General features: G+C 43.0%; 1 protein-coding gene across 1 annotated transcript in view; it reads right to left on the bottom strand.

Annotated features, from left to right (window-relative positions):
- The window catches only part of SFMBT2 (Scm like with four mbt domains 2), a gene marked incomplete at its 3' end in the record, with an annotated part of 113,390 nt that overhangs the window by 62,469 nt on the left and 35,254 nt on the right, over positions 1-15,667 (bottom strand). The window contains exon 5 of the mRNA XM_082309130.1: positions 657-745. Coding sequence (XP_082165256.1) covers positions 657-745 — 89 coding nt within the window. The remainder of the gene's footprint in view (positions 1-656; positions 746-15,667) is intronic.

Below are 15,667 nucleotides of genomic sequence, written 5' to 3'. Positions count from 1 at the left end.
GTGAATCTGCGGGATTTTTGTCCAAGATCTCAAAGCAAACTGAGGCTGCCCCAGGTGAAGTCACCATGTGAATATGCTGCACAGACTGGGCTCTTGGCCATACGGGTGCATCTAAAACACCAGCCCCTTCTTCTCTCCTGACTACCGACAACTGAGGCCACCTCACCCAACTTCCCTGCTAAATCTGACTGCTGTGTTTACGTGGAGGGAACGTCTGTGGAGGAGCTATTTCCCTATATACATAAATCTGACGGTGCTCCCCATCAAGCTGCTAAACCCCCTCTCCAACCTGTGTCCTGACCTGAAAGCTCAGGTTATCGGTTTGGTGGATCTAACGGGGCACCGAAGGGCTGCATTCTCCTTCCTACGGACTCCCTCCAGGCTCTCCTTCACCACCCAGCCTTTTTTGAGTACCCAGCTTTCTAAGTACCACCCTCCAGCCTAAAGGCAAACCAAACTACCCATCACTGGGTCAGAAGCAGAGCCAGCAGAGTCAAGGCAACGTTGCCACCGACTTTCGGCCAGCACTGGATCAGACCCCGCTGCCGGCACACAGACGCTGCAAGCACACAGCCCTACACGTCGGGAGCGCAAACACTGCTGCAGCATGCACACCGCGACACCGTATCGGATAGAAACTGCAATCTAATACATACGCCTTCCAGTAAATTTGCAGGTGCAGTTCGGGCGCCGGTCAAATCGTGTATGAGAAACTCGGTCCAGTCCATGTATTTCTCTTTGATTGCTGGGCAGGGGGAGGAAAGAAAAATGCTTAGCACAGCAGACTGCAATGGACTTGCCACATGTATTTAGAAACATCTCCTCGGGGTTTAACAGCTCTAAAGTTTTGGATACAATTGCAATCCAGACCAGGAGAAAACCTGGTTTGTTGTCCAATTCCTTGGGCAACCCGCGCATACGGTTACCTCCCAAAATAAGGGAAGGTGTTGCTCCACTGTAGCCATTGACAGTGATTTACAACAGCGTGGTTTATCACCTCCATCTCTCCCATTCAAAGCCGGCCACCGCTTGTGTAACCACTCGTTTCCTGCTTACCACGTAGGCTCAGATGTGATTTATAAAGTTTCTTTGTATGTTCACTAATGACCTCGGAGAAAAAAAAAAGCTGTGCAAACTTTCAGTTCCTCAACAGGGCAACAACAACTCCAGGTGCTCTCCCCCACAAAGCAGAAAATCAACCCTGAGAACATCGTACGTCAGCTGCTGAGCAATATGCTTGCAAGAAGAAAGACTTAACAAATTTATCAGGAACGTCTATTTAATTTAAAAAAAAAAAAGTTTGAATAATTTCTGAGCTAAATACTGTAAGCCTGTGTTACTCTAGGGATCCGTATCCATATAGTTTCATAAGATTTGAACTGAAATGTATAAATGTTGCCTCTGGGACTCAAATTCTGGTTCAATTCTTATTGAAATCAGTAAAAGCTGGGTACCAAAAGGCAATTCAGCAAATCTCAGCTTCAGAGATTCAGATGCCTCTTCAAGTGCATTGTGCATTTGCAGTCAGAAACCCAGAAACCAGACTTTAATTCCACCTGCCTGTAAATGGGAATTAAATTACATCAGAAACATTTTTCTCTCCCAAAAAATCCTACGTGTATGTTAGACAACCAACAGTAATATAGTTATGTTGCTAACAGAGCAACACCTATAGAAGAGAAAAATCACAAGCATTTGAAAATTAAAACATTTCCTCTGAACAAACAACTGGATACATGGTTTAAAGACCATTACCCCACAGGGGATGCCAGGAGGGGCTGTAATTAACCAGCGTAGGTCCAAAATAACGAAATGATAGGAGCCCTCATGTTTTGCTCAAAGGAAGCAGAGTCCTTTGCTCCACATTTTAGGGAAATACCAAGGAGCAGCACTGGGTTCGCCTATGGACAGTTATATGACATTGCCAAAAAACATGCTCGTGGTTGGGCTTGCTTCCCACACGGGTGCTTGGCACACTTGGACCCTGGCCCATACTCAGTTTATACCCTAAATACCTTATGCAATCCATACCATCAGCCACAAAGACAGAAGCCATGCCCAGAAGACCATACATCAGACCTCATTTCTAAGTTGTGCTCCTTCCCCAAAAGCCAGTTCTCCCAATGTCATTTGAACTATACATTCAGTGTATAGATCTAACTTACTTTGAAAGTGCATTTAAATGTATTTAAAATTAGCAAACTTTGAAGCGCTGGACTTGAGCCTCTATAAAATAAAAGCTAAGCTAGCCTGGAACTGCTCTACATCTTTTGCAGCACTGGTTTTACATGATTTCCAGGAGATTTATGATCTTTACATTACTTAAGATGAAGGAATAGCCTGAGAAGAAATGGTTTATACATGGTACTTTCTCTCTCAACATTCCTGTTGCATACACCTCATCAGTTCCTGCCCACCTATATTAGGATAAAGAAAACAAGCTTAATTTTGGCATCAGCGAGAAGATAGTAATCGCCATAATGAATGAGACTGGAGTCCCTCTAGTTCAGACTTCTGCCTCTTGCTGTGAACAGCACTGGGTGCATCAGAGAAAGGTGCAAGTTGAACTTCATTTTGGCTCATACCCACAAAGTTGTCAGCCAAATTTTGAATGCCAGAGTTTCATTACTAAGGAATGACAAATGTGATAAAAAGAACACGGTTCGAACTTTCAAAGCTGGCAGGAGGTGGGGGGGAATAGGATTTTCAAAGTTGACAACAGATTTCAGGGGCCTCCATTTCCAGATGCCCAATTTGAGATGTCTTAACGGTGCCTGATTCACAGATCTTGCTGTCTGTCAGTCTGTCCCCCTTCTAATGTCACTCAAAAAAAAAAAAAAATCTCTTGTCCTTTTTAAAAGGCTTGCACCTCGCAAGTTTTTGACACCTAAATAAGATGGGGCCCCTCTCCACATTCAAATCTGGATTACCGGCTTCCAAAGTCCAACAGTGCCAAGGTGACCTTTGTTTTCAGACTAAACAGACTCAGATGAAAAAAAACAAGCTACTCCCAGTTCCTGAGTGGTTTCAGAGTCATCCTCCCCAGACAAATCCAGTATCTGGTGTTTTGCTTTATTTTATTCTTTTGTAGTGTACATCAGGGGACTCTGAAAACTTCTGAGAGAGAACAGATTGCATTGGAAGTTTTAGAACAGGGATTTGCACTTTCTTCTGTGCCTATAGAGCGCAATCAGCTTTCTCAGTACTAGAGTTCAAGTCATTACAATGCAAATATTAATTTTTAGCAGTGATGAAGTGAATCTGAATCATCACGATATCTGCAAAAGCCTTCGAGGACCAAGCAAAATGTTAAACAAGAATGTTCAAACAAAGGAAAATCCACTGGGTAAATGAGAATAGCTGGCAGTGTAATGCATGGGTGCCCAACCTGAGCATGCATCTCAAGAAATGCTGGTGCTTCTCTGGTATATCAGACTCAGCACCTGTGAACTGAAGCACTGATTTTCAATCGCTAATTCACATTTTACTTGTTAGCTACAGAAAAAGACCCAGTTGAACCTCTCCTACTGCAGACAGGCTGGAAGAACTCTGCTTTTAGAGCCCATCTGCAGCTGGCTGGCCAACCGATGGGATGGGAAGGTGGACAGGACAAAAGATCCTGTTCCACAGGGACCTAAACTCCACCAAAACAATTTTTCCTTCCTTCAGTGAGTGACAAGTGGTCCACGGGGCTCAGATATCCATGTTTTCTCTACCTTTCAATGGATCCATCTTCCCAGAAGACCTCTGTGAACTTCCCCCACCCTGAACCTGACAAGCTGAATACACCTCCGGGATCTCAGCTCACGTCTGTGGTGCTGTGGGAGGCAGGGGAAACACACAAAAAATAGAGCAAAAGAAACCTCCGTATCAAATCCCTTCAAAGAGAACCATTTCATGCATGGAGGTACGTCCTACAAAAGCCACAGAGGACAAAATGTGTCCTTGAAATAGAAACACTCTGACTAGCCCCCTCCAACCACAAAGTGTGATGGGCCCAAGCAGTAACTTACAAGCACACAGTTGATGTCACCCTAATTCATTCCACCCTAGCTCTTACTGAGCTGCGTAGACTCAAAAGGTGAAAAGAAATCTTCATAGTAAGAAAGTCCCTGGTACTTCTGCCTGGATGGCGTAGGAGGAAACACCCCTCGTTCTTCGCAATCCAGGGAGCTAGCAAAACTGGGAAGAAGACTTTTACCAATGCATAAAATCCCCTCCAAGCAGGGGTAAGTACTGAAAGCTACCTGTCCCTTTGCACACCCACCCCTCCCTCAACATGCACAGCTCATCTGTGACGATGGCACGTTGGAAAGGGACTGTCACCCACACCACAGTGGGGGTCCAAATAGGCCCAAGGATAAGAAAGCATTTGAGATATTCTAGTTACATTCAGGCCATTTTGGAAATTACAGGTTTGAGTTTGATGATCTTAAAGGTCTCTTCCAACCTAAACGATTCTATTCTATGATTCTATGATTCTATGATTCTATATCCTAAGCAGTGATGGCTTGTTGACCAAGACAACAGTAACATAATCACACTGACTGGTCCTCTAGAGCATGAGGCTTTGGTACTCCACGAGGACACAGCTTGGCCGAGTCCCACTACCGCTCTGAGTAACAGACCCATCTTAGCGCCAGTCCCATGGTCCTGCATGGGGCTGCTGTGCAGAGAAGTGACCGATATGAGATTGTGCAATGGTCTGAGACCCTGGGGGCCAACGGCCATCAAATTTATCATAGTGAGAAGAAATGATTCAAGAGAAGCAGAGACATGGTAGCAGGAAAAAAGACTCAGTTTAGTGATCCCACTGATGCAAAGGCCACAGTGTGAGCTGAACTGAACGATTAAACACTAGATAATCCAGAGAGAAGACAGGTATTAGCAACACTCTCACCATGGAAAAAGCATTGGTCAGAGCTTGCACCATATTAGACACAGGACAGCCCAAACACGAGGCGTGCATCGCATAAAGAGATGCTCCCAAAATGCCAATGCTCTCGTAACTACTTTTCTTTCCAGCTTTAGCAGGCAACACCACAGCCCCGTTTGGAGCCACAGCTTGTGTACGCAGATGTGCCTGTTTCCTTTGGATCGGGTTCAGTTCATCTTGGAGCCGGCATGGGTGGTTGTTTTCACCCCTCTGCAGCTCCAAGGCCAAAGGCTTTAAAGTGTCTTCGTGCCATAAAAATGCCACAGAACCACCTGCCTTAGAGCAAAGCAGCCCAAAACAGAGGCCAGATCTGCACGTTGCTGGGCCAAGGCGTATCCATAGCAGAGCCAATAGCTCTGCTCCAGATTGCATTCATGCAGGACTAAATGCACAGATAGGAAAATCCATCTGGATCTAGATCACCACAAAAAGACATGAGAAAGAGCCCACATTTCTCTCCCCAGTTCCTGAGGAGCCGTTGTAGTGGTGCACCAACTCCCAGACTCAACACCGGGCTGGGCTGGTTGAGGCTGAGCCAAGGCTTTGCCCCCTCCTAATAAACCTCAGTGAAATTATCCACACCTGCAAAAGTAAAAACCAAGTATCCCTGCTCCACTGCAGTCTTTGCAGCACACTACTTTTGTGTGTCCTAGAGGAAAATACAAAGCCCTCCTGCCTCCTTCAATGAAAAATATTTATCTGAGAGAGCAGCTTCCAGTTTGGCAGATATTACAGCAGATCCTTAAATTAGAAATAAAAAGGGCCCTTCCATATTAGGGCTCTATTTATTTCTGCAGAAGTGACGGTACAGGTTATAAAACTGAGCTCCCCTTCCACAGGGCTGAACTCCATCAAAAAACGGATCACACCCAATATCCCTCAAATAATAATAATTCTTCCCACATCCTTCTCTACTCAATTCACCCTGCCCCCAACCTCTCGGACTGCCATTCCTCTCTCCCCTTTCAACTCCCTGTCATTTTCTCACTTTTACTCATTCATCTCATTTTCCCAAGCAAACGACTCTGGGTTGTGGCTGGACCTGACTGCTCCTGGGCACTGCGGCAGCAGCTGAGAACCAGGAGCTGCTGCAACCCCTGGTTGATGTGCAAAGTACCATTAGCACCGCTCACCGTGCACCAGTTTTTCCCTGGTTTTCACCACTAGCTGCTCAAAAACAGCCCCTTCCCTTTGCATTGTGCATGCTGACCATGAAAGTCATGCAAACAGCGGTCGGAAAAGGTCAGAGCATCCCCCGTAACCCCGCTCACCACACGCTGGAGAGCCAGGACAGTAGCTTCACTCCCGGTGCACAACAGGCTGCCCCTGCGATCCTGTAAATCTCTGTGCCCTGCCTCAACCACAGCATATAATGGGTTCAGATTTATCTGCCTCTCTAGAGAAATAGGAGATTAAAAGAACATTTACAGTCCCATGAAAGCACTGAGTCACAGGCGCGCCATTCAATGAATATGAGATACTATTATCACATTACTGACTCTTGGGATTTTATCTAGTCTCCTAGTAGTTGCTGTTTTTCTTAAAGCCACTTCTCCCAGGGTCATGGGTTTATACGAAAATCCTCATTTTCTACTGTCCCTTTTATTTTTTTCTTGCAAGAACAGTACACTGCAAAGCGCAGGAAAAACCTTGAAATCTGAAAGACTGAGAAGACAGTGAAAAGAACGTGCACCTTTTTTTTTTTTTTTGCCTTTTTATGATTGGGTTATTTCCCCCCAAATCACTCCCTTGACTGACAAGAGCAAGACTCAGGAATTTGAACTACTGCATTCAGTAAAAGAAACAAAAAGTAGCACAAATACTTTATGGGGTTACAGCACCTAAAAAAGCTACTCCTCAGAAACACCTTTACGTACCCCATGGATACCCTTGCCCATCCCAGCCACAAGGGAAGGCATAAGAAGCACAAGCAGAGGTTGAGCGGGCCAAGACCGTGCTTCCAGCCACCAGGGACCACTGAGCAAGTAGTGTGCCATGACTTCAGAACAATACATAAAGCATAATACAAAATAACACATAATGCATGACTGAATACCTATGCCCATCTATCTGCCTAGCATTTGAGCACATCAAGTACAAGCTCGCAGGCATGAGGACAACCTAGCCCCAGCCCATCTGAGACAACCTGAGCTTCTGCCACCACTAACGGGACCCAAGACAAGTAATAACATCAAATTATGTTCATTTTTGTCCTTACTTAAAAAAAAAAAAAATAGAAAAAATGGTTTTCATGTTGGTTTTTTTTTTAATAACCTAGGATCACCAACAACCTGTCGACACCTCTACTGGAGAATCCCCACTGCACCCCATCAACATCTAAACAACAGAGTTTCAATTTTCTCCTATGTGAAGAACAGCATCTTAAACAGCTTTATAAAATGGTTTACAATCTTTAGGATAAATCTGCTAACTTACAACACTCTCATTGTGGCAACTCTTCTTATTATTAAAAATTTAACTCCTTCCTAGGATTGGAGTGAACAAAAATGGTTAACAAAAAGGAATTATAGATGGACAGGACCTGGGAAATTCTTTCATTATGAAACACACTAAAAATATCAGGATCTCATAAAAAAAAAAAATTTCTAAACATGTAATTCAGGATGTTCAAAAGTTTATATACAGATATTATATATATATTTAAGATATACAGTTTTCAAAAAGATAAATGGCATATTGCAAAAATACAGAAACCCTGTAATATTGATATTTTATTTTTAAAGTTGTCACACATCTGACGCAATATTTATATGTTATGAAAGTCTTAACATATAAATGTTATAACTATGTTATAAAGGTCTAAATGATAGAGTCAAAATGAGATGTCTTTATATCAAAATAGCATAGAACGCTAAAACAATTTGTTTAGACTTCACCCATCAAAACAATTTGTCAAAACTGACATGTTCTCACAAAATATTTCCATTTTGATAAAACAGCATTTTGACAGAAAACGGCTGAATCCAAACATTTTCATTCTAGTTGCTGAACTATATACATCCTTGTGAGCCAGACTGGATGTGAAAATAGGATGGCGGTGTAAGCACTGTCCCTACTCCTGTGCCCCTAAGCAAAGGGCTCAGGCTGTGTCTATGCTGCTTTTGAACCCTCCCCAAGTCCTTCAGGGCAGGGAATATCCTCTAACCAGGGAATAACCCTACAAAACCAGATCCCCCATTAGGCATTTCCAAAATAAAAGAAATAAAAAATAAATTTAAAAAAAAGCCACTTTGTGATTTAACGGCATTTTCTATAAAAATGACTGTTCATTTTAGATTCTTTTGTGGGCTCCCTGGAAAAAGCCAAATAGGACTGGAGATATCTTCAAACAACCTTCTTACTTAAAACTTCAAACGATCTTCTGTTTCATACCAGCAGAGTTCTGCAGTTTGAATCGGATCACAAAAAATGAAAATGCAGCCCGAAAAAGAAAAAAAAAAAGTGCATCAAAAGCTGTTGATCTGATTTCCTAATGATGCAGCCATAAATACCAAGAGATATCAACTTCAGAGCTCAGGCATCACCTTCTACACACCTGTCTTAAATATGGAAAGCCTCCAAAGAAAATATTATATATAGGGGATTTTCATGGAAACCAGAAGTTATAAGCAACTGTCCATCAAAGAATACCTGTGCTCAAAATACACTCCTGGATTCAGCAGGACATTGTGGTCCCATTCATATGAATTTACAACAGGCTAATAAAGAGATGTTATACGAGTGTGATATCTGTAGGAGAACGAGTAGCTCTTGTACACTGTTAGAAGATGCTGCTTTAAGCTATCAATTTATCTACTAGCTCTTATAACTGTTAATTATCTAACATTTTTTTTATAAATAAAACTGAAAATGTGTAAACTTCAAATTAATGTTAATTGTTCAGCCCACACGATCTACTTCATATGATAAGAATATTCTGCATGTTTTTTCACTTGTCTTCAAAATACTTGATGCGCTCTGGTTTTCCAGGCTACCTAAAACACCCTGATCCCATTCCTAAGAGAAGACTATCCATGCTGCACTTTTTATAGTCATGACCCAAGAAAGGGCCCATGCACAGACTTTAATCCTTGCATACCCAATTCTGCAGGCAAGATCACCCCTTGATTAGAAAAAGTAAAGAGAAGTAAAAATTAAGAAAGGCATGAACACATGCTTTAGGTTTGCACCTGAAGAATTCCCTTATAGCTTTTTCTATGCAAGTACATTGAATTTCAGTGTAATGTGACCGTTATTCTTCCTGCTGCCATTCAAGGCGTCCAGAAATGATCCGCTTATATTCTCTCAGTCAAAACAAGCAAGTTCATGTGCAAAAAATTGTCTCACTGTCCACAGAAGACTTTACTTCCTAACATCCTTTGAGTCCTTCACAGGCATGCACACTATTCCCCTCGGGTTTCTCTAGTCCTTAATTAACTGCTATCTTTTTAAAAGCAGTGGGTGGTTTGGGAGTTGCTTTTCATTTCTTGAAGCTTGCTCTGGCCTGTGCTACATCTCCGACCCAGCTATGGGAACTACAGGTGGAAGAAGGAAAGGACATGAATGTGGGATGCCGTGGGAGAAAAAGTGTGCGTGTGTGTGCAGCCAGGTTGGGTGGATGCTGTTACAATGAAGTTATTTTTTTTGAATGATGCAAGATCCTGCAGCAATCCTTTCCACTAACTCAGTGCAGCTCAGGAAGCCTAGCAAGACACTTCTGCCAAGCTAGAAATAACTGGCAGGAGGGTCACCACCAGCAACTGCAGAGGTACTTCCATGCAGTAGGTTCAGCTGTCTTCACCCCAAACACAACATTATGGAAACAAACACACTCTTCTTCAGAGCCCACTGCTATGGCTTTCTGCTTACAAGTTAAACTGCCCAAGATCAGAAGAGAAATTTGCTTAATAAATCCCAACAGCATGGTGACCCATATGCCATTAACCCGTATCATCCTGCCTTGATTGACTGAGTACGACGGCCTCAGGTACCCATGCTGCATGCAAGCTGCAGTAAATGATCTACTCGTGAGTACTGTGATTAATTACTTCCCTTCAGTTAAAGTCAATACTCTACTCGCACTGGATTATTTAAAATTTTAAAAAAAAGGAATAAAAAGAAGAGGTGTGTTGATAATGGGAAGCAGCTCTGCTCTGTCTTGGTGGCATTATCTATCAATTGCAATCAGATTATGTAGATAAAGAATACCAGCAAATTTATCGGCTCTATTTTCACTCGTCACATCCCTTCGCTGTTGGAAGACTTCATGCAAGCACAGCCAGGGACCACTGAGATGCAGCACTGCTCTCCCTTAGGATTACGGGAACTGGGGAGGAGGGAGAGCAAGATGCAGGTGGGAGATGGCAAGAGGGAAGGGAAACTCATCTCCTCCCACCGTCCGCCTTGCAGGGGTGCAACCGATTCATTCACCTGGTCCCTCAACATAACTACAAGTCACCTGCAGCCATCCAGCCTCAATAGGGTGGTATTCAAGGATGAAGCATTCAACTTTTCAGAGCATTTACCATGCATAACCCTATTTATTTATTTTTTGAAGTTTTTTTTACATTAATTTCACCTGGAACACAATTTGGTACCTTGTCATCCAGACTAGGTACCAAACAACAGAAATACCCCCATTGCACCGCCATGAACTGGGAAGAGCGGCCTCCTGGCAACTTACTCGGGAATGCAAAAGATCCTCCAGATTAACATTTTTACATGGGTCAGTTATCTGTTCTCTTGTATCTGCAGGCATGAATGAAGGCTGATTAGTCTGATTTTGCTATAGCATTCAACGCGGTAAAAAAAGGGCTGATTTTATTCTCAGTTACTTATGCAATAAATTAGGAGGAAACCTAATGCGTGACTACAAAGGTCACGGTGTTTCATTACGAGCAAGCAGTTTCTACTTCTCCAAAATTTTTCACCTTCACTCTTACCTAAACAGAGATTGTACACTCTTTATGCATAGCAATAACATTGCTCCCTGCCCAATCCAATTCTAGGTACAAGGTAACGAAATTTCATTGTTATCAACAACAGCGTTAGAAATTAAGCAGGAATGGCTGACTTAAATGGTCTCAGACGTGTACGCACACAGACAGAGTTCCTGGAAGGTATTTCTGAAAGCCAGGTAATGCCCAGCATTTGAAACCTCTGAACAAACCATATAACCATAGGGGTTCCTCCATCATTAGTATCAATGTCCATTAGGGTGACGGCTCACTGTGAAAATGAGCATCCAAACTCCACGGCTCTCGCCACTTAACCCCAAGCCTCCACGTATGTTCCTTGATTATTTTTTCCTCCACTTGCATTAAGCACCATGCTCAATGCGCAGCAGAAATGTACCATGGGCAACGAGAGCAAAAACTCCCAATCTTCAGACCCGGGAGTCTTAATGAATACTTTGTCAAATCAGCAGTTCAGGAGCATTCAGGGAGGGGGAGAACCTGGTATTTTGATTGTAATTTCTAAATCCATTTTTATCCCATGGAGATAAAAAGAAATAATAAAATTCTAAGAGCTCTGTTTTCCAGGCAAAATCAGCACCTTAACGAAAGTGCTCAGAAGCAGCCCAGGTCACAGACCTCAGAGTGTGACTGCAGGAGAGGGGTTTTGCACGCGCCTATATGAGACGCAGGTACACACACCAGATTCCCTGCGTAACTGCACTTAGCAGGTAGTCGCACAGCTATTTGCTGCCAAGCTGTAGCCCCTCTGGGTGAAAACCAAGAAGGTATTTAGTCGTCTTTGCAGGCACAGAGATTTGCTGTTGCAGGTAGACAGATGCACATACACTTTGTAAAATCCTGATTTAAAAGTTTCGAAAGACATCATGGAGGATGTATGCGTGCTGCTTGCCCATCATCACCCTGGTAAGGCCTACATATAGCACTTCGCATGCTCCCTGTGTACTAGTTCCAGAAGAGAAGTGTAGAAAGAGGAAAAAGGTATGTCTACAAAGCAAAATGAAGTTATTCCTGGATAAATCCCCATCCAAGTAAGCATTCATAACCATAGCCAGAACTACTGCAATATAGCCATCAGCTTGGTTCATACCTTGAATTAGTATCTCTGACGACCGCTGGGCACACACTTGAACCATGCCAATAGTTGTTATAAATTAATATGGGGGTCTTTCACATAATACTGCATTGCACCAGATCTCTCTGATGCTAGAAAGTGGAGCTAGTGGAGGAAAGGAGGTCTGGAGGTTACCTGATCCTGATCCAAATACCAAACGCCCTCCCCTTGGCTCGCCTTTGCAAATGGACACGAGAGGCACTTTTATGCCCCATCTCTTTGGGACCTCATAGGCCAGCCCCAAATGGATTCTGTGGCGTAACAACATCTAAAAGTTATGGGCCATTCTGTAAGGGGATGTCATTGCAGTATAAATACTGTGCCCGAGGCTCTGACCTCACGCCTCCAAACTCCATCCAATTATCTCACATACTAAGTGCCTTTTCTCACTTCGAAATCCTACAGTCACTTTCTGAAGGCTATTCTTTGGAGACAGCTCTGTCAAATGCAACAGATTTGCAGCAGCACAATGTTCTTACATAAAGCATAAACCAGTTCACTGCACAATTACCTTTTTTCCCTGGCAATACCAACAGTCTACAGCAAATATCCACTATGAACAAAAGCACCAAAACATAGAAGACATATAGAGGAACATGATGTCCAAGAAATCCATTCTGGGTTTGTTTTTTTTTTTTTTTCCATGTTCTACAGAAAGATGAAAATTATTTTATCGTTTAATACACTACAGAACAATAATTAAGACAAGTCTTTCTTAGCTCTGGTGGGAAACATCAATTAAAAATAAAAAAAAGGATGCAAGGTTTGGTTAACGGTTCAAGGTTTTTTTCTATTACCAAAATCACCAGATATGCATAAGACCCAGCGAAAAGCCAAAAGCACATTTTTTACTTTTTTTGCCTTTAGACAGACACTACAAGTCTAGGTTCACCTCACCCTACACAACCTATCTAAAATGTAAGTGTCTAGTCTCACACTATCTGATTATTAGGTGTTATGGCTACAGGCAGATGAAACATGTCCCTGGCTGGATGGCCAGACTGGCAGTCTCAAACCGTGTCTTCCTTTGAAGACACAAGCAGTGATTTGAAAGAAAAAGCAAGCTATTACTAGTTTCAGCCTGGACCCCCAACCCAAGGGCAAAGATGCATCTCAGAGACGAGAGGCCGAGGGATTTCTTGTGGGAAAACCCTGGCAGGACTCAGGCAGGAGACTGGTGCCACGGCGCTCAAGCTGCTGAGGAACAGTGCTGCAAGGTACAAGCAGCAAAGCAGGACGCACTAGGTCTAATTTAAGGATTTGCCCATGGTTCTCCCCAAATCTCACTGCTCATGCCCAGAGCATGGGACAATACTGGAAATCTAACCATCCCCATGACCCAAGAGCGAGCCAGCACACTCCCAATCACAGAAATAGCCAACAAGCCTCATTCACCATAACTTCACCTTCTGATGCCCCATGAAACAGAAACATATATTTAAAAAAAAAAAAAAAAAAAGTCATTTTGCACTTTGCAGCGCATTCTTTAATTAATCAGTATTCTATTGCCAGCTTCTAATGATCGAATCCCATTTAATCATTTTGGAGCCTCTCAGCTACGTGATGTAAGCACCACAAATCAGAACCTAGGGGAGCCTTATGAGCATTCATCAAGCATCCTTCCCGACATTAGTGGTATAGTCTAAGCACAGCCAGGCCCCATGAGGTGCTTAACATCTTATGCACAAGATGTAAATTCATAATCATCATCACAACACCATCAAAGAAATATTCCATCAAGGCTCATTTTGCGCTTGCTAAACATGTGTTTTCCTCACTTGAAACTAGAAAAGGGCTTGAACTATAAATCCCAGGATCAAAAACATACCCCAAACTTTGAAGAGTTTAGATCTGAATCGGAGATCAAGGTGGAACATTATGCAAGGCATCATCTGAAATGAGAATAACGTGTGTTGCAGGATTTGAAATGCCAGCAGCTTTTCCACAGTGCTCCAAAACTCCTTTGAATTCTAAAACTTTAGCTTCTCCATCACTCTGGGACACGTTGACTGGAGATGACAAAGCTCTGATGAACCCAAATGCCTTCCCTGCTAAATTGAAGGCTCTGAAATCTTAGTGCAGAGCCATGGTTCATTCAGGCGGTTTGTGAGCTCTTAACCTGATCTTCAGTACACAGTGTTTCCTCCAAGATTTTTTGGCTGCTTTGTTTCTAAATAAATTTTGCAGATGTTCTACAGGAAAGAGGGCTTCCAAATGGAGCCACCTCCTGATGTCCAGGCTGACAAGTTCAAGGACAACAGCAGAATGGCTCAAAGCAAAGCAAGACCCTATGGAAGAGGCAGCTTCAATAGTCAAATGCCCATGGTGTAGATGCCTCACATGGCCAGGGACTCCTCAGTGGCCTTCCCAGGGGTGCTTACCAGATTTCATTCTTGCCTCTTTAGGCTCTATACTCATCATAGCAGAGCCTCTTCAGTAAAACTTGTACAATACATCGCAGGATCGTTTCCCGAGTTTGACAAAGTTTTCCCTGGATGCATCTTCTAGATCAACTCCAGCACTTTAGGAAGTAGCTGCATTTTTACACCACGACCTGAAAATGGTGACTGTTCCCTTGTTTCTTCATCCATTCCCAACAGTGACAGTGTAGGGAAAAAGCTTTTTTTGCTACAAACGCAGGAGGTAGATGCTCTGCCTCACAACACAAAATAAACCATCAATCAGGAAGGGCTTCAGCACGTCCTTAAGCTTATTTGCTTGTTTGGTTGTTTTTTTTTTTTTCTTTTGTGACCAAAATCAAATAGGAATGAGAGTACAAACACACAGACATAGAAACAAACCATTTGGGAATTCAGAGCAAAAGCTTTCCAATGTCATGCAAAAGGGCCAGAATTGACCCAGAATTTGGAATCTGGGTTAGAGGAATTGATTTTTAATTGTCATCAGGAAAATGCTTTATAGGAGCATCACTTAAATCTCTGCACTGCGTAACAGCTACCTCCACGGGCTCCAGGAGCATATGGTCTGCTTCAGGAAGCAAGCCCCTTCCATGGTGACTGGGAGCCTACATTATCATGCGTAATGAGGGAAAAATCAAGTGCAAGTCACAGCTGGCTCGGGATCATGCTGGTGCTTGCATCTGCCACTAGCAGCTTCCTGAGCTCACTATATGCATGCTCCTCATGAACAAAATCTGAGGTGCCCCTAGGTGCATCTGAAGGAACGCTCTGCTGAAGACATGACGCTAGACAACATTGGCTTGTCCTTGGCCTGAAAGAGCACATAAAACCCTCTCATGTCTGCTCAGCTCTAATAGACATAATTTAATCTTCAACTTGATCAAAAAAGGTCCAGTGAAAAACCATGTACGTCGACTTTGGCATGCTCTGGATCAAGTCCCTTGTCCTATTTACCCTTCCCAGCTCCTACAGCAATGCACAGAAAGTCACCTCCTTCTCTGATACAGAGACCCAAAACCATGCCTAACTTAGAATATGAATGGTAGGAGGTTTTTTAAGTCTCCACAGATGCCTCCAATGGCGATTATTTCAGTCTGGCAACGTTGTATTTATTATATCACCACATTAAATACCTAGGTCTAGCCTTACAGTTGAGATAGCATTTCCATTCCAAAACTCCTCTGGGGGAAATTACAGTAGACTGGGGAAGGGAAATTATATA

This window comes from Platalea leucorodia (assembly GCF_965183815.1).
Source record: "Platalea leucorodia genome assembly, chromosome: 4".
NCBI classification, from domain to species: Eukaryota; Metazoa; Chordata; class Aves; order Pelecaniformes; family Threskiornithidae; genus Platalea; species Platalea leucorodia.
The sequence above is the reverse complement of the archived record's forward strand: the minus strand, read 5'-3'. Positions and strand labels throughout refer to the sequence as shown.